This window comes from Anoplopoma fimbria, chromosome 17 (genome assembly GCF_027596085.1).
Source record: "Anoplopoma fimbria isolate UVic2021 breed Golden Eagle Sablefish chromosome 17, Afim_UVic_2022, whole genome shotgun sequence".
Taxonomy (NCBI): Eukaryota; Metazoa; Chordata; class Actinopteri; order Perciformes; family Anoplopomatidae; genus Anoplopoma; species Anoplopoma fimbria.
The window spans coordinates 136,512-155,175 of record NC_072465.1 but is presented as its reverse complement, the minus strand read 5'-3'; the positions used below and the strand labels follow the sequence as shown (position 1 = coordinate 155,175).

The 18,664-nt window shown below is 41.3% G+C and overlaps 2 protein-coding genes and 1 pseudogene across 3 annotated transcripts; 2 read left to right on the top strand and 1 right to left on the bottom strand.

The window, feature by feature from the left end:
- Nucleotides 1-76: 76 nt before the first annotated feature.
- Nucleotides 77-4,587, bottom strand: zc3h10 (zinc finger CCCH-type containing 10). 2 transcript variants are annotated; one of them, XM_054617136.1, is made up of 3 exons: nt 4,398-4,587; nt 2,452-3,857; nt 77-1,056 (listed from the first exon to the last, which is right to left on the bottom strand). In XM_054617136.1, exons 2-3 carry the CDS (start codon nt 3,610-3,612, stop codon nt 544-546), a joined length of 1,674 nt encoding a protein of 557 aa, XP_054473111.1. In that variant the 5' UTR covers nt 3,613-3,857; nt 4,398-4,587; the 3' UTR covers nt 77-543. The 2 variants fall into 2 exon arrangements, with proteins under 2 accessions (XP_054473111.1, XP_054473110.1); XM_054617135.1 differs by having other exon boundaries at nt 2,452-3,673; nt 4,398-4,586.
- A 1,000-nt stretch (nt 4,588-5,587) lies between these two features.
- On the top strand, nt 5,588-6,982 carry LOC129105873 (dnaJ homolog subfamily B member 9-like; annotated as a pseudogene).
- Nucleotides 6,983-7,426: 444 nt separating this feature from the next.
- On the top strand, nt 7,427-12,700 carry si:dkey-28n18.9 (uncharacterized). Its single transcript, XM_054617326.1, has 14 exons — nt 7,427-7,595; nt 7,784-7,894; nt 8,018-8,125; nt 8,941-9,001; nt 9,159-9,283; nt 10,511-10,594; nt 10,681-10,755; nt 10,879-10,909; nt 11,107-11,194; nt 11,309-11,348; nt 11,446-11,532; nt 11,670-11,759; nt 11,968-12,033; nt 12,144-12,700. The coding sequence occupies exons 1-14, from the start codon at nt 7,590-7,592 to the stop codon at nt 12,279-12,281; spliced, it is 1,110 nt and encodes a 369-aa protein (XP_054473301.1). The 5' UTR covers nt 7,427-7,589; the 3' UTR covers nt 12,282-12,700.
- The last annotated feature ends 5,964 nt before the right edge of the window (nt 12,701-18,664 follow it).

Genomic DNA, 18,664 nt, shown 5'->3' with positions numbered 1-18,664 from the left:
AAGTGAATGTGAACTGAAGAGGGAAGCTGTAAATAAAAAAGAAGACAGATAACACAGGAGTCATTGTTGAGTGGCGTTTTTTTTGGTTTTTGTTTTTTAAATGTGCAAAGTACCAGAGTTAGTTTACACCAGAGCAATCCACAAAAATGTAAACACAAACTGCTTCCAAAATGGTCACGTCCCCACAAGGACGGCAAAGCTGTGTTGCAGAAATTGTTCAAACAATATGGATGACCTCACATATTTTCAGCTTATTGACATTTGTTGTGAATGTGTTTGAAAAGATTCCTTTGCACCAAACTGTTCACAGGTCAGTCATTCTGTAGGAAAAATGTCTTTGTAATGTTAACACCATTACAAAGACAGTAAGAGTCTTTATCCTGCCCCCTGGTGGAGAAGTACAAGTATCTCATACTTCACTGTTGTCTCCGTTCTGTCATCAGTTCAGTACCCCACACATAAAAGAAGGCAACCTATTTTAAAAATCACAGTTGAGGATGCTACAGTCTGACTTATGGGTACTACAGTCCTGTCCTTAATCAGTTAGTGAGGCAGAGTGGTGATCCGCATGCTTTGACTCGCAATGGGGTACGACACCATCGGCGTGGTGGCATGACTCATGGTGATGCCGGGCATAGGCTGCGTCATGGACACTGCCACCGGTGCCACAGATACAGCCACTGGCGCCATGGAAACAGGTGGCGCCATCCCTTGGGCAATGGTCTGTGCGAGGGCGGCGGAGAGGGGGGTGATCTCAGGGTTGAGGTGAGGCGGAGGGGCTGAAGGTGGGGCAGCATTACTTTGGGCCGCAGATTGGGCGCCGGTCGATGCTACCAGGTCTTGCTGGGTGACAGGCCGAGGTTGCATTCCAGCGCTGCTCAGGGTGGTGTGAGTCTGAGCGATGCTATGATTGTAGGAGCTTATTGCACCCACAGGGGGCACTAGACTCTGCTCGGTGGGTGCGGGAGTGGAGGACAGCGTCATCACCTTGGCCTGGCTTCGGAACTGGGCGTTCTGCTCCAGAAGAACCTCATTTGTGGCAATGAGATTTGAAACCTGAGAAACACACAAGACATGGATTAGAACAGGACTGGGATCAGTGAAAGTCCACTGTCAGAAACCTTGGCTCTGTGACCAGCAGAAAACAGAGTTCTTATAAAATACTACTTTTGATACTTCTTAATATTCTAGCTACTTTAAGTAAAAAAGAACATTGTTTAGACAGCCATCATTTCTTTAGATTTAGTATGTCAACTAACCACTGTGATCAAAGCTTTTGAAGTTACTGATTCTACACGTTTGTGCAGAATGATAAAGCACCCTTTACTCTTTCAGTAGTGTGTATGTGTCTTATGATGTCACACAAGGTATCTTTCTCTTTTTTTAATATGCCCAAAACATATTCATGGGGGTTTAATGGGGTGACTGTGAAGGGAAAATCATTCTTAGTCATATACTCCTTGGCTTTTGAACAGGTCCGACATATCTCTGCTCGTTGAGGATGATAAATGAATATGTTACAGTACTAATATCTTGTCTGTCATCAAAAACTCTCAAACTAATAGTTTAAAGTTTGTTTTTATCTGTAAATACAACTTCCTTCCAGTCCTCAAAACTACTGATTGGTCCGTATTAACATTTTGGAATCTTGTTATTGAAGAAGTGGCTTGAAGACTGCCCCTCTCCCATTATAAGGACAGCCTGAAAACAAAATGCCACAAAAAGTAGTCCAGCCACCAAAGGTTGAAAACACAGGTTTAGAAGCTGCTAATATTCGGAAATTGAAAGACATTACCAAGTTTTCAAAACCTGTCAAAAATGGTTTGCATGTGAATATCCCTAAATGCCCCAGATAGACAAAACACTACTAGTTAGTGTTACAACTCAAGATCAGTTAAATTATTGATTATTCCTCACCATTAAAATTATTTTCTATAAAATGTCAATAAGACAAAGAAAAGCTGCAAAACCTTTAGAGGTCATCATTTTTACTTGGTAAATGATAAATTGTTTACAACAAGGATTGGCTTTGTTAAAATAACCTCTTAGAGGCCTCAAAGAAACTGGACTTTGCTCTGATTTGGCAGTGAGATATAATAAAAGTTTGACAATATGTTATAAAATAGTCCTTTCACATGATCATGATCCATTCATTCATTTGACAATATGGCCTATAAAAAATTATATCTTTGTTGAGCTTATAAAATTAAATTTTCTGTTAAGACTATGACTTTGTTAACATATTGTATTGCACTACATTATACAGTCATATGTGTGTTATTTTGCACACCATTGTATCTGGTATTAGCTGTACAAAAAGAGCCAACTCCATAATAAATACAAACATATTTCTAGATTTGACTAAAATACAAGTGCTATTAATGTAGTAAAGGCCTACCAACATCTTTGTTAAAAAATAATGTTTGTTTTTTACCATCTCATCAGTCTAACCTGCTTCTTCAACTCCTCTACTCTCTTCCTCAGCAGTGAGTTCTCCTCCTCCAGGAACCGGTACTCCAGAGGACGCGGTGGCAAGGTGGCTTGAACTCCCAGCTCATAATGCGCACCTCCAGTCACATCTGACAGGCGCAGCCCCTCCAACCGCCGCCTCTTCAGCTGTAGAGCCGTGTGGTCCATGGAGGCCTCCAGGGCGCTTGCATCAAACAACCCACTTTCAAGCAGAGGGTCATACACTGAGCATGAGTTCCTGTCAAAACGCCGTTGCCCTGCAGAACTTATGGACAGACAAGTGCTCATCCCACCTCCACCTACCCCCCCAACTCCTGTGATACCTGGATCTCTGCAGCCACCCAGGCTGGGGCAACCCATCCCCATCCCCATCCCTATACCCATCATATTACTTCCACCTCCACCTCCCACAAGTCCTTGCATTCCTCCACAGGCACCTGCTCCTCCACCACCTATCCCTCCCCCAGCATTCACCATTACACTGGCACCTGGCCCTATAACACCACCCACTCCAACCCTGGCAGGCTCATATTCATAGTCTTTTTGGACATGGCGAAATTTACACTTGTTGCCCCTCTGGCACTCCCCCTTCAGGAAGTCTCTGCAGATAGGGACTTCCCCACGGCTGTGGGGAAGGTCCATTGGGGACAGGCCCAGACGTGCTGCAACTTTCCCTCTTAGTCTGAGGGGTAGCTCTCCTGTTTTCTTGTAATAGTCCTCATCCTCTTTCGATCCATGGACAAAACGGCAGTTGGAGCGCATACACTCCTTGTTCTGGTGGTCATGACAGAAGATAAATTCATTCTTTTGCACTCCCAAGTCTGGCACCTCATTAAAATCCGGGTGTCTAAAGCGGCAGCGCTTTCCTCTCTTGCAAACATTGCGTATGAAGTCTCTGCAGACACCGTCCAATGCCAGTCCAGCACCTTGCCCCCCACCTCCACCGTTCCCACAGCTGTTGCCATTTCCGAGCGCCCCTCCTCCCCCCATGCTTCCAGAGACGTTGCCTCCAAGACTTCCTCCTGAACCACCTCTGCCCTCCGCCGTGCCCCCTGCCAAACCAGACCCAGGTCCTCCTTCCTCGCCCAGACTACCACCACTCCCACCACCACCTGATAGGTAGGAGCTGTCCCGGTCAGGCATAGCGCTCGGCCCAGCTCCAGGAGAAAACAGCGCTCATGTGTGTGAGCGGGGCGGACATGACCTGCCAAACGTTCACAGACAGAGTTAAAGAAGTCATGAATACAAAAGCATAAACCCAAGTCTAGATGTTAGTTTTCAAAGTCACGTTACAGGAGAATATGACAGATCCTGGAAGAGCATGTGTGGTTCTACTGGATATGGCTGGCTTTGGCTGAACTGTAGGGCTAGTTGGTGATGAGCCGGGCCTGTGCAGAATAAATCACAATGCATGCCGGTTAGATTTGTGTCCAACCTTATCTCATATTGCTCTGACATCATGCACACCTGGGTGACTGAAGCCTCACAAGATCGAGGCAGCAGCAGTACATAGAGCCAGGCCCTGTAAGACCCAGGGCACGATGGGAAAGCCTGGCTGTCGCCTGATCAAAGAGCTGATTGGCCCTTGGTTTTGACAACAAACACCACGTTTTTTCGAAATCATATTTTTGGTGAAGATAGATATTTAACGCTAGATTGTGTTCTATTAGTCTCACGTTGTGCATTGAATGTTTAATCTATTGCATATTGTATAGTTGATGATTTGAATAGTTTAGTAAAAACGAAACATTGGATTCACAGCATGCAAAGCTCTGTTGAAAAGGGTAACGTTAGCTGTCGGTAGTAAAGACACTCGTATCATGCAACGTTAGCTGCCTCACGCTGAATAAGTAAGCCTTCCCATGTTTGACTTACACTAGCTAGCGAATGTCATCTAGCTAACTGGCTTAATGCTAATGTTGTCTTACCAAGTATAAACTAGAAACAGGATCCAGAGAATAGCCGAGCGACTCCCACGCAGAAAGACTGAAGTGTATATAGCTGCAACAGCAACTAGACTTGTGTTTTTCTTTTGTTTTTTATGGCAGTTCTTCGCAGCCCTGGTCTGTTTACCACATTATTGCATCTTTCACCACCAACGAAGAAGACGCCCTTCCTCTCCGCTTCCCCCAGATGTCCTCTGAGCGCTCCTCCGCCCCCTAGTGGCGACACTGCGGTACTGCACTGAAGTATGTTTAACTCTGTTTGTCTTTACACCGATAATTAATAAAGGTTTCGTAGTAAAAAGAGGTAACCATATGGCGAAACGAGGGTGAGCTGATTTAGAAATGAAAGCTGCATAGTAACAGCGTTTAATTGATGCACTTTCACCGCCACGTATTGTGAGTAATATGCGGAACATCTTGAGTCTCAAAAGGTGTCGCCGGTAAGTTATGTATAGAAGTTTAGATAGAAGTTTAGATAGAAGTTTAGATAGAAGTTTAGATAGAAGTTTAGATAGAAGTTTAGATAGAAGTTTAGATAGAAGTTTAGATAGAAGTTTAGCCTTAAACACACACGATGAGCTGACAAACCGCAAGACAACTTCCAGTAACGTCTTTGTTATCAGTAGTCAGCTCCTCCGGCATGGAGGAAGGTGTTTCCAGCTGGATGAGAGCCTCCCGGTGCTGCTCCTCCTGCTGCCCGCTCTGCTGCTCCTCCTGCTGCTCCTGCTCCTCCTGCTCCTCCTGCTCCTCCTCCTGCTGCTCCTGCTGCCTCCCAGCCGAGCAGAACTTACTACCAGACTCCGTGTTGAGCCGAGCAGACACTCAGGAAGGCTCACATCAGGAACTCTCCTTTGTGCCAGGAAGGCTTTCACATCTGGAAGGCTTTCCACATCTGGAAGGCTTTCCACATCAGGAAGGCTTTCCACATCAGGAAGGCTTTCCACATCTTTCCACATCAGAAGGCTTTCCACATCAGGAAGGCTTTCCACATCAGGAAGGCTTTCCACATCAGCTTTCCACATCAGGAAGGCTTTCCACATCAGGAAGGCTTTCCACATCAGGAAGGCTTTCCACATCAGGAAGGCTTTCCACATCTGGAAGGCTTTCCACATCAGGAAGGCTTTCCACATCAGGAAGGCTTTCCACATCAGGCTTTCCACATCAGGAAGGCTTTCCACATCAGGAAGGCTTTCCACATCAGGAAGGCTTTCCACATCAGGAAGGCTTTCCACATCAGGAAGGCTTTCCACATCAGGAAGGCTTTCCACATCAGGAAGGCTTTCCACATCTGGAAGGCTTTCCACATCAGGAAGGCTTTCCACCAGCTGGCCGTGAAGCAGCACCCAGATAAGAACAGGAGGAGACCTTCAGAGAGATGGCTGAAGGTAAAGCGTGCCTGCAACACACTGGACCTTTAAATAATGTAATCTATATCGTATATGTAGTGAAATGAAATGTACCACTTTAAAAAAATATACTTTTTTTAAATTCTGTTTATAGGTAGTCTTTATAAACACAGTCTAAATCAACAGCCCTGCTATAAATCCAGCTTCCATTAAAGCTATATCTAGATGTTTGTTATTCTGGAGGGTGTAGTTTGTGGAGCTGTTGATCTGTTTTATACATTCTACAGAGAGGGCTTTCTAATGTTTTCTATTCCCTTATTGACATAAATGGGGAGGGACATTTGAAAAACTTTATATACAGTAAATGCAATAACATTTTAACAGCACCACAAACAAGTTGAATTAACGCCTCTTTAAAACAGTTTCACCAAATAACTGAACATTATTACCTTCATGAGGTTATTGCAGGACTGTCTTATCCGACTGCATTGCTTTTAGCCAGGTGTACCAGATGATCTTTTCAACTACAGATAAAGTAATACCTCTGTCTCCTCCTCCCCTAGCCTACACGGTGCTCTCCAACAAGGAGAAGAGGAGGCTGTATGACAGTGTGGGCCACGAGGCTTTCCTAAAAGACGAGGCCTCTGTTGACCCTGAGAATGAACACGAGACAAGCTTCCCCTTTGGTTTTGAAGACCTCTTCCATGACTTCGATGATAGTCCCTTTGTGGAGGAGTCATTCTTCCACTGGACCTTTCATCAGGATGGGGAGGATGAGGATGGTCCATATGAACATTACAGTATAGAAGAGCCTGGCTTCAGCTTTTATTTTGAGGATGAAGATGAAGAAGACCACTACTACTAGACGTCCAGCACCTTTGACTGTATCCTGTGTGTCTGTTTTAGTGTATTGACTTTTTTGATGATAAGGGCTCCTTAATAAATTGCTATGACAACATCTGTGTCTTGCATTCAGTATGTAGAAATTATCTAAATAGATCTTTTATGTGTTTTTAAGCGCTGCATTCACAGGCCCCTGGCTCTGGACTGGTTACCCCCTATTCCTCTGTTCAACATTCACTGCTCTTCACACCAGGCACCCCGTTAAACCTAAAGTTATCGAGTATTTTCAATTGTGGAATAATTTGCAATTCAAAATTAGATTTTCCCCTTTATTGATACCTTTAAATAGTGTTTTTCATTTTCATAATAAAGACATTCTTGACCACACGCTGGTTTCTGCCTGTTAGTATTTTATTTTGTTGTTCGTTCGATACTGTCTGTGTTTTCTTTCTTTTTTTTTTATCATTCCTGTGTTTTATTTAATCTCTTTGTAAAGGACTTTGGTTAACAGTTGGTTTTTTTTCAATGTGCTCTATAAATAAACTTGACTTAACTTGACTAAGGAAGCTGTGTGTGTTGTGCCTCTTTCATGAGACAAATTGTAAGTTCAATGTTTGCATACAGGTTTGTGAGGTTGTAAAGTTGACAGACGGGGGAACTGATTGGACTGCTAGGCAACTTTTCCTGTGTGGGCGTGTCGATGGTCCTGAGTTACTGACTAACACACATTTTACTCATCTTTTTTTCCTGAGCCAGCACTTTAGACTTGGCACTGTTTTACTCCATTTTTCACAGGACCATTGTGCACTTTGACCCAGAGGATATCCTGTGCCTTCTCTGCAGTTGGAGCGTGAGTGCACTAAAGCCAACACAAGACAAAAGATTTTTACAACTTTATGCACTTTTATCGAGATACACAGAGATTTAAGCATTCTAGAAAAGAAGATAAAAAACTTACTGGAATCATTGACTGAAAAGCTTGAAAATGATGGTAAGTTTGCCTGAAAATGTTCTCCTTGACAGCCTCTGAGTGTCATGTGACTTTTTCCTCTATGAAGACCTTTAGATTTACAGCGTGGGCTGTAAGTGAAGTTTTTGATTCCCTTTAGCTTTGGCTTGCATACTAATGTAAATTTACTTCCAGCTGTTGAGAAAATTGCTTGTAACATTTAAATACAGGAAGAAGTAAAAGAAGGGACATCCACTCTGAGTGTCCTTGGTCCAAACATCAAGGTAACAGAGGCGTTGCAAGACGGGGACACACTTACCTTCCTAATTGTATCTCCAAAGGTGAGATGATTCATTTATTTGTTAATAGATCTAGTTTAATGCAGAAAACCAGTTGATTTGTTGGAGTTAACGTAGTGTGAAAACAGACTGCTCTGATGAGATGTTGTCTCTCGTCCGTGCCAGCTGTCTGGGACAGGAGAGTACCATGTGGACCGGACCTATGATGACTTTGAATGGCTGCAGCAGAACCTGTTCTCTCAGGAGGATGTGCCCGGGATACAGGGAGTCATAGTCAGTGCTTCATTTCATCTGCCCACAATCCCCCTATTTCACTTGTAAACTTATGCACACTTTTCTGACAATAACAGGACCATTAGTACTGGAATATCTATATGTGGAGTCATTGAAGACACAGAGCAAAATATTGATTCTGTTGAAAATAAAGTGTGCATATAGCTTTATGTTTTCTTTTTTTTACCTAATTGCCTACTGAACAAAATAATTTGAGCTAAACTGCATACATCAATGCAAGTACAAGTACATAAAATGATTTGTTCTTGTAACAGTGTTTTTCTAACTGAGAAAATCACAAATCAAAATTGTTTCTTCATACAATGACTAATGCAAAGTTATGGTGAGCAGTTAGCTTCTTTTAAAATACTCCTCCTTTCCATTCTTTACATCCTCTTTTCCTTTGTAACCAGGAAGCTGATTTTAGAGCAACCATTCTGCCAGCTGGCCCAATATTGTTAAAACATAAGTCAAAGCTTTGTGATCTGATTGGATTCTTTATTTCAAGAAAAATGCAACAGTATCCTATCAGGAAGTATTTTCTGTACTCTACTTCCTAGTATGACCGTGTGTGCAGTGGGGCTGTGTTTGTCATGTATTATGTAAGCACATGCTGTGTCTGATCCAGGGGATTAAGTGTGCATACTGTAAATCCAAGCACTGCACATTTTTAAAAAGCATTAACCTTATTTATGTTCCTCTCCCTAGCAAAGCACCTATTTAAAAAAAGTTTTGTTTTTGAAAAAAGCAAACGAATAAATCTTGCTTTGACAAACAATATGAAATAATAAAATCATAGTCTGTTTTTCTTCTAGTTTCCTCCTCTTCCTGCAAAGGCTCAGGTGAATGCATCTGCCAAGGTTATGAAACAGCTTGGTGAGTACATCTGACACCACCTCAATAAAAAGAAAGTTAGATTTGAAAGTAAAATTAACCAAACATATTCTCCATTTCAGTGTCTATTCTGTTGCATCGTGTTGAGTGTGATGTGAAGTGCCCGATGATAATAAAAATGTTGATGGTTTTCCTGCAGGTTTCCTTGGTTTAGGAGAGTGGCTGCCATACTGTAGAGCACTGGAAAGCTTCCTCCGGCAGATTGCTGCACACAGCATACTCAGCAAAAATAAAGCTGTGGAGATTTTCCTGACTAGCTCAGAAGTAAGTGGACACAAATAAACAGCCAGTTTTTTAAATGATCTTTTTAACGCTTAGAATTTCATGTTACAAAAGGGTGTAACATGATACCTTTTTAGGAGAGAGGCAGATGATAAATCGTTAAACCTTCACAAACATTGTTTCAGAAAAGAAAATGGAATGTTTCATGTGACAAATACAGTGTCCTCCAAATAAAGGGAGGACTGAAGGCGAGTTTCTGCCTGTAGTCTCGTACCAGAGCTCATGATTCATTTAGAATGATCTTCTGGACACCTTTGGAGGAACCTTTTGTGTATGGGCCCGTGATCATTGTGGATTAAAAGAAAGCAGAGCCTGCGAGGGTGCAGCTATAGTGAAACTTTTGAGCATATAATGTAATGTTTTGTTCTTAATGTAAGAACAAAACATTAAACAGGCTGGTGAAATGTCACAAAATGAGTGCATTGAAATTTTCAAAATGGACCAAATGTTGAGGACAGGTCTGCAAACTAAACAACAGTACAAATTCTCAACCTGCATCAAGAGGGTGAAAGGAGACTCACTTGATACTTGAATCAAAGAAATGCATACCAATTGTTTCCACACATTTTTTGTTTTAGAGGGATATTATAATCCTGTTGTCAGACTGTAGCCTTTAACAAGATCAGATAAGATAGATAAGATATACTTTTGTTTTCACTATAGGAAACATGTTTTGAAATCAATCCTGCAGTTCTAGAAGATGCAATCATACAACAGCACATTGCTTCCATGTAACAGTTAAATACAAACCTTCTGACAATTTCGACATTTTGCAAAACCCCTATGGCCGACAGCCTACATTACCTAAATACATAGTATTGATGAGAAATAGTCAAATATAACAATGTTAAGGGTAAATCATACAGATACAAGTGTCTCTTTACAAAGCAATGCAGGATTTGAACTCTGTATCATAAATGTTACATAAACACATGTATGTATGCAGCTACACACACATAAACACACACACACACACACACACACACACACACACACACACACACACACACACACACACACACACACACACACACACACACACACACACAGTAATAATTTCATCTAATCTGGAATGCTATGTATCGGGCATAAGCAGCTTTTATGGTGACATGGGCCACAAAACATATATGGTTATTTTGGGGAATATTTCATTCACTGTACATACTGTGCCTGAATAATGCTGTAGCTTCTTTGTGTCCTTGTGTCTAGCCTCCAGGCAGACAGAGAGTAAGGAAAAACATTTTCAACCGGCTGAGTCAAGCTGTGGAAGAAAGAAGGAAGGAAAGCCATAAGGTACCCAACTGGGACTCATACAGACAGAATTGACAGCCTCTACACCTGTATGTTAGCTTTTACTATCGTAATGTCTGTGTCTGCAGGATGTGGATGAGTTCTTTCAAACTGAGCGGGATCATAACCTTGTTCTGACCGGCTGTGCCAAGACTGCAGCTGAGGTGAGCCAGTCACGTGTTTGGTTTTGTGTCCACCATGTGTTTTGTCCTCCTCCCTTTTCTCTTCTCTCACACAACCAGAGACATTGTCAGTTGTGATTTTTGCACTGTTGTTTTTTCTTGTAGAGATTCCTGGATGTGGTGCAATCTGAGCAAAGTAAGAAAACTTTATTTAAAGTTTGGGACACAAGAAGTGCTCATCATTCGGCGTTATTTAGGATTTGTTTGTGTTTTGATTCAACAGTTAAAATCTATGGGAGGATATGTAGTGTATTAGTGTTGTTGCAAATTATATTTTGTCCCAAGTCTGATGTTGTTGATGTTAGTGTGTGTTCCATGTGCATTTGATTACAGAAATAGCAGTGGCCTGTGGGCACTTCTCAGCTGCTCTGCATCTCTGTGTGGAACAAGGGGAGGATCCTGACAAACAGGCTTTCTCTAAGTGAGACAGTAATGGCATTGAGCCCAGGCCAATATCACATGTTCTTAAAATGGATGCGTACAAGTTACAATAAATAAGCATGATTAAAAAAACAACACTTTGTTCTTCTTACAGGACTTGTGTGAAATTATCAAAAGTCTTTGATTCTATGAAGGTAAGTTGTTTCAGCTTTTTAACAAAGATATATTTACATAGCAATGCACCATTCCTCTGGCAGATACACTGCATATAATGTGCTTATGTGTGGGCAGAAAAATATGACAAGTGTGGCTGAGAACAACATGAACTCTCTTGGGTTAGGCCTGGACCTGGAGTCACGCTGCCAGGAGGCAGAAAAGGTGTGTCTTCCTGTTCTTATTGGTGATGCTACGTGTATGTTGTCTCTGAATCTACCTCAAATCCTGGCCTTATTTGTATGTGTGAAATGACACACCGAAACCTCTGAGTAATATTATTATGCTGCTGTCCGACACAGGAGATGCTCTTCAGGAGAACCTGTAAACTCGTGGAGTTAGAGACTGCCAGAAGGAATGCAGAGAAGGCCAAACCTTTAAAGAAGGCTGCTGTGAGTGCCTGTACTCGAGTGTCATAAGAATATACTGCTAGATCATATGTGCATTCTTTCTTGTGGCCAGCAGGTGTCAGTGACGCTCTGCTGTGTTTATTCAGTAGTAGCCATAGACCTGGAAAACTGATGAGAGGCCGTTCATTGCAGGTTTAATCTGTATAAGGTATATAATGATGATTAACATCGTGCTCCCCCTTATCATCAGATGGAGGAGGTGAAGAAAGTGGTGGAGACGGAGTTTGATCACATTAGTGGAGTGGCTAAACAGGAGGTAAAACATCCAATTCAAAACTGGATTCCACGTTTACACATGGCTTACCTGTCTCAAGTGCATTGTGTGACATCCTTTCTGTTGACATTCACATACTGTGTTTCTCCCAGATCGCTTGGTTCAAGGTTGCACGTGTGGAGATGCTGCAGCAGGCTCTGGTTCAGTGGTGTGAAAAGCAGCTTCTTACAGCCAAAGAAAGTGCTGACCAGTTTAACCAGCACCTGCAAGCCTTAAGGGGGATGGCCTAGTGACCCCACTCTTAATGAAGCATCCTCAGTATGTCTAAACATAGCATGGGATAACCCAAACATGTCCTTCACGCTGTTGTGCTGTGGTTTAATGTGTCTGTGGATTCTTTACATCCAGTGTAAATAAGGAAATGTCAATGAAAGAGAAAGGGAAACCTTACTGATGATCAAACAACCCTATAATTTGTACACTCACTCACTCTCCCTTCCATAGTCTCTTTTCAATCACACTCCACCAGTAAAGCCCTTGTAGAAATGATGGTTTTGATTTCTTAGCAGTGGACTTGTTGTTCGGGCGAGGCCATTGTGTGTGTATTTGTTCTACTCTCCACTCATACATTTGTGCTGAGAGTGTATTGTGCTTCTCTCCAGCCACCACATCAGCCGGGGTCACACAAAATAAAGTGTGATGAATTGATTCCCAGAGTACCTGCTTGCCTTTGTGTGTGTGTTTCTTACTCCTGGATCATTAATCAGTTGGTTTGACTGCTCCGACAAGGACGTGGCAACAAGGACACTCTTTGCTGGCTCTTTCTGGCTATGAGAATATCTGGTAACGATTTCTCTTACAATCGTTGTAATTCCCTTATAATTGTATATAACCTGGAGTGAGGCTTCGCATTAAACTAAATAGGATAAAACTATGGCGGACTTAACTAAAATATTTCTGCACATAAGCACAACGTCATCCCCCCCCCCTTCTGTGTCTACTGCAGACTGCGGGTCCATACTTCAGCACTGCTGTGCGCTTCATCTCATCTGTTCTGGCCTGTAATGTCTCCGTTGGGTGAATGAGGAGGTGTGAATCCCATTTGAGGGAATGAGTCAGAGAGAGATAGATGACTGGTCTCATAAGAAGAGAGGGTGGAGAGGAGGTTTGGCTTATTTGACGATGAAGAACTAGATAAGGACAATCATGCCATGGAGTGCCCATCCAAACAGAATGAATTCATGAATGGATTCATTTGGTATGGCCTTAAAATTAACGGCTGCCTGATGGCGTCCTCCCTTTGGGACACATGTTTTAATGGTCTTGTAACCTGATACAATATCTATACATCCATCCTCATTACTACTGCTAGTACTCAGCCGGGGATAGAATCCTACAATGTTGCCAAACAACAAATAAATGTATTTTATTTAGTATTTTACCCATTTAAAAAGAGACTCTCTTGTCTATTTGGTCTTTGTCCTAGAGAAATACACACATATAGAGTTTAAACAAAGACTAAAAGAGTATACAGCTCCGTGCTTCATGTTTAGAATGACAATTTAAACATACTGGTGTTATAGCAGGTAAAATAAAATGTAATTGTAATGCATTAAATACCATATTGCATATATTTCAGTCTGGTGGACAGGCAGACCAAGAAAATCCTGTACTTGTAAATGTGTAAAAATATTCACAAAATACACAATAGACCCCAAGTGTGCATGTTAATGCTGTAGGCTTAAAGTGTTAAAATAAACAAAAGACAGCTGTTATAGAAACCTGCTTTGTTTTAGTGCAAGCTGAAATACAGCATTTTGAGCATTTTACAATTGTATCCTGCATATCTCCCAATTTTTAGGCAAACTTTATGTTTAAATCAGATCTTTATACACCATTTTATCTTGTTTAAGTAGCAACAAAATCCATTCACTCTCCTTATAGTGCAAACATTTATTGATCATTAATTAATTGCAAATTTCCCCGCTGCGGGACTAATAAAGGATTATCTTATATCTTATATCTTATATCTTATCATTAATCCAGCAATTTCATCATTTGGGGTTTGCACTTCGTTTTTGTGGTTTCTTGGTTTTAATGAGACGCAGTAAAAGACAAATGTACGAAGTTTATGGACCATTTTTATGATTCTGTGGTTTCACTTTTTTATGTGAATGCTTCTATCTACCCGAGAGAAACACGGTGAATACAAACCTGTGAGTTGTGTGGGATGATGAACAAAATGCATAACGCTGTACTTACAGTACGCAACACAAATGGAAAACTATGTATTTTTTCACAGGATTCTATATATTATAACATTATTCTCTCTGTTATTATCTGAAGCTGTGATGCTTCCATCGCTGCTGCAAGCCTTTCCCAACTGCTGAGAGCATGACCCAGATCAAGGGTGGAGAGATCATGGCAACGCTGTGTGTGCGTGTGTGTGTGTGTGTGTGTGTGTGTGTGTGTGTGTGTGTGTGTGTGTGTGTGTGTGTGTGTGTGTGTGTGTGTGTGTGTGTGTGTGTGTGTGTGTGTGTGTGTGTGTGTGTGTGTGTGTGTGTGTGTGTGTGTGTGCATCCCATCAACAACATGCACTTAGAGCTGATTTGCTAAAGTAGCTCATTACTGGTGGAAAGGCAGCACTCAGCACACCGCCCAATAGCCTGACAGAGCCAGTCTTAGTGCGAAGTGAAGTCAATAACTTGTCTGAATACACAGTGTGACAAAGCCTTATGACTCAGCCGCCCCAACGTAGCTACAGCATACCAGTTTGATGAGTATGACAGTCTGTTAGATCATTAAACAATATGGAGTCAGGCCACAGTTGATTAGCAGTTTTTAATCAGTGATTACAAAAGAGGTGCTTTATTGCTGCTTCCACATTTTCTGGTGTCTTGAGTCATAAATCTGCACCGGATGATTTATATGTTGCTGTAATAAATTAATGAATTCATCTTTTGTAACATAAGTCACAAGAATTGTCATAGGCATGTTTTATCTTGACAGAATTTCAAGAGTGAAATAGGATTTTGTTGGACTAGATCAGTGGTTCTCAAATGGGGGTACGTGTACCCCTGGGGCTACGTGAAGGCACTCCAGGGGGTACGTGAGATTTTTAAAAAATATATTTAAAATTAGCATCCATTCAGAAATCCTTTAAAAATTGTTATTTAATAAATATTCAATAAAATATAAGTGTAAGTTCATAAACTGAATTTAATGCAACAATGCAATCGTCAGTGTTGACAGTTTGATAAATCAGACACTGATGGCAGAGCGCTGTGTATTACATCTTTTTTCAACCAAAAATGCTCTGTGCTGGTTAGGGGGTACTTGGCTAAAAAAGTATTTCACAGGGGGTACATCACTGAAAAAAGGTTGAGAACCACTAGATTATTCATACTTGTTCTACGACATCTGGTCATTAAATGTACAAAGGCTAAACTTAGCTCACTGATGAATCAAAAGTTAGCAATCAGGATTTAATGCAAAAATAAATTCAACATTCATGGGATATTGATGACAGATTGGTTAGTTTGTCTCATACATCTACTGCATGTGATGCAGATAATAGATCATAAATTCTGTCTTGTCTTTCCCCAGCTGGTTCCACCTTCAGACGGCCAGGTTGCTCTTCTCCATCTTCACAGCCAGCTTTGATATCTTTGAGAATCTCCCACTCCTGGAAAGCTGCAAGGACACAATTTGACTACAGAACGCTAAAAAGCCTCCAACCAATTACATGGGTCTTGAGATAAAAAATAAATAAAAAATAAACTTTAACCACTTATGTGGTGCTTCTGTCATAAGGTCCAAGGCTCTGTCACAAATTAGTGAGAGTGTTGCAGCTGAATTGAGTCAACCCAAGGTTGTTTGCACCTCATTAAATCTAATCACTGTAGTACACAGATTATGACTCATTAAAAGTTTGTAGGGTAGAGAATGAAGCAGGAGGAGAGGGAGAAAAAGAGATGGATGCCATAATGCAGATGCCCTAACCATCTGTAGTTTATACAGCTTCATAAGGCACAGCCCATTCTGAATGTGGAGCACGGCGCAAGGTGGATGCTACAAAATAGAGCCTCTCAGCCCTAAAATCAAACTTAATGGCAGCACTCCACCGATGATTTGGATAGTGGTTCCTGTATCAATTTTCTCCCCCTTGCAGTGGATTATAGCGTTGCAACGCATTAGACTTGCTAATTTACTCCATTTCTCTGTTCACTACTGAATGGATCCATAAATATTAATACTTTCACACTCCCCTCCTGGCTGCTTGTCATGCACTGAAGGGGTTGCGGGTGATGGTATGATATTGTTAATTAGGTTTGCAGGAATAATGTCAGTAGCGAACCTCTGGACAGGCTGACATGCTGACGTGATGACTTTTCTGCCATTCTTAATACACAACAGTGTTCGCTGAAAATACCGCAACATTGAAAACATTAATAGGAGACATGCAACAGGGAGGAAAAACTGTCCGTCAGCTGATTTCACAACATAATTATTCCTTTTTTCACACCATTAAATATTAAAGAAGTAAACACATTAACTGAGAAATACTGATTATGTTTTGCCACGCAAACATTACAGTACAGTGAATTTCAACAAGTACACAATTCAGAGTGCACACTTACCCACACAGATACAAATGCACCCATTAGAGTAAAATCTATTATTCATCAATTTTTCCACCACAGCTTTGATCAGAGTACCAGGGCACCCACACACAATCAGGCTCTCCAGGTCCAGAGGTCACTTTGTCACATGTCGTCAACATGTGGCCTTTTGTTCAGTCACCAACAGCGTAACCTACAGCACACTGTGTGCTGCAATGCATGACACGTGGTTACTATAAAATACTATTGTAGCAACAGTTGTTCTGCATGACCACTGCAACGTGGCAGAGGGGAAAGAATCTGCCACATGGTACATTTTCTGTTTTCCACAACTGAAAGGAAAGGTCTATGTTTTGGAAAATCAGTGAGATCATAGAAGAGGCTCTGATCTTTAAGTTTTTCTGTCATTATACGTGAACTAAAGAAAATGGCCTAATGATGTGCGTTGGAGAGGTTCATGCTATCTTTGCTATACTGCAGAACAAAAGCAAATCTCTTTTTGGCTTGATTTGTTGTGTTGATAAATCTTTGAAGAAAAAGTTTTTCTATGAAAATCTGTTGAAATTTGATAGTTTTTTATTCATTCATTCCCCCATTAGCTACTTTACTGTGCCTCTGGAGCTGCACAAGATTCACAGTTTGGTTCAAGGACACCTCAGCAGGGTGATGCTTGCTGCCAAACCAGGGGCTCAAACCAGGGCCTTCTACAGCAGTTGAAGGACAGACTCTCTGCTCAGTATTTTTCCAAACAAACATACAAGGGCAAAGCAACCAGATGGAAAGTCATCCCAGGCCTGGCGGCAAACAGAGGTTGAGCATCTGTTGCAGGGATGTATCCAAGCCCACTCCGGAGCTCAAGACAAGTCCCGCCTCACCTTTCCTGCTGCTGTTACCTCGCACTCCAGACTTTGCAAAGAAATACAAATGGGATTGCAAATGCTCCCTCGATACTGCTATTAAATTTCACTTTGAGATAATGCAAGCTAGAGTCTCATTAAATCCCAGTCAGAGATAATGTGTGGTAAACTTTCATTATGGTTTGATTAGAAGGCACGGGGCCTGCCGTCGTGCTGATTGTGTTTTTAATCAGATCCTTCCTGCTGCAGAGCAAACAAGAGCTAAGAGGAGAAAAAAAGAAGCAACAAAGCAAAACAAGCTGAGCAAGCAGAAACAATTTCTTCTCTCTCTGAGGGCAATAGTGAAATTGTTGTGTATTGTTTTTGGCATAATGAAAGTATATGAGGGTGGATTTTAAATGGATTTGTTTCTCAGTGTTATTACTGTGACTGCAGAAATTAATAATTTGGTGGAACACAACCTGGGGAACTAGCAGAAGAGCTTTGCATCAGCTTAATGTCTCTACAGCTTTCAAACTTTGTAAGAAAAAATTAGTATTTGTATTTTTTTTACACTCTATTAAGAGGCACGGTTTTAGTTCTCAGGTGCGTTTTTGATCAGAAAGATCACATTAATAATTTAAAAAGCATTGTTCGATATGTATTATTATCTCATTCTGTCCAAAAGACCCTTAAGTCTGTCTTTCAAACAGAACATGCATACCATACCATATAATACAATGTTAATTGAAGCTAGGGTATGTAATGTAATTTAGAAACATTTTTTGTTGAAACTCTGTTTACATCGGGACAGCCATTAATTAATGGAATACTCTGACCAAAAAAGATAAAGAACGGGATATCTGTGGATGTCACAGGACTGCTATAAGATGAAATCATTTTGGGGGAGTGTCTTTGGAGGGCGGCTCTCAGTGTTGCCGACTTGGTGGCTTTTTTCGTTAGAGTTTGCAACTTTTGCAGTTAGTGTGGAAGCTATGTTATTGGAAAACAGTTGTCAACACTAGGCTGGGTTCTTGGGTTGGACAATAAAAAAAAAAACCCCATCTTACTCTGGTTTTTCCAATGTGGCTGACTACAGCTTTATGGGAACGTGTTTTAGGGGATGAATGGCATGTTGTAAATACAGCGACATCTTAGATATATCAAACTTATCATTTACTGATATTGTCTCTGTATACATCTTAAGCTGTGGAA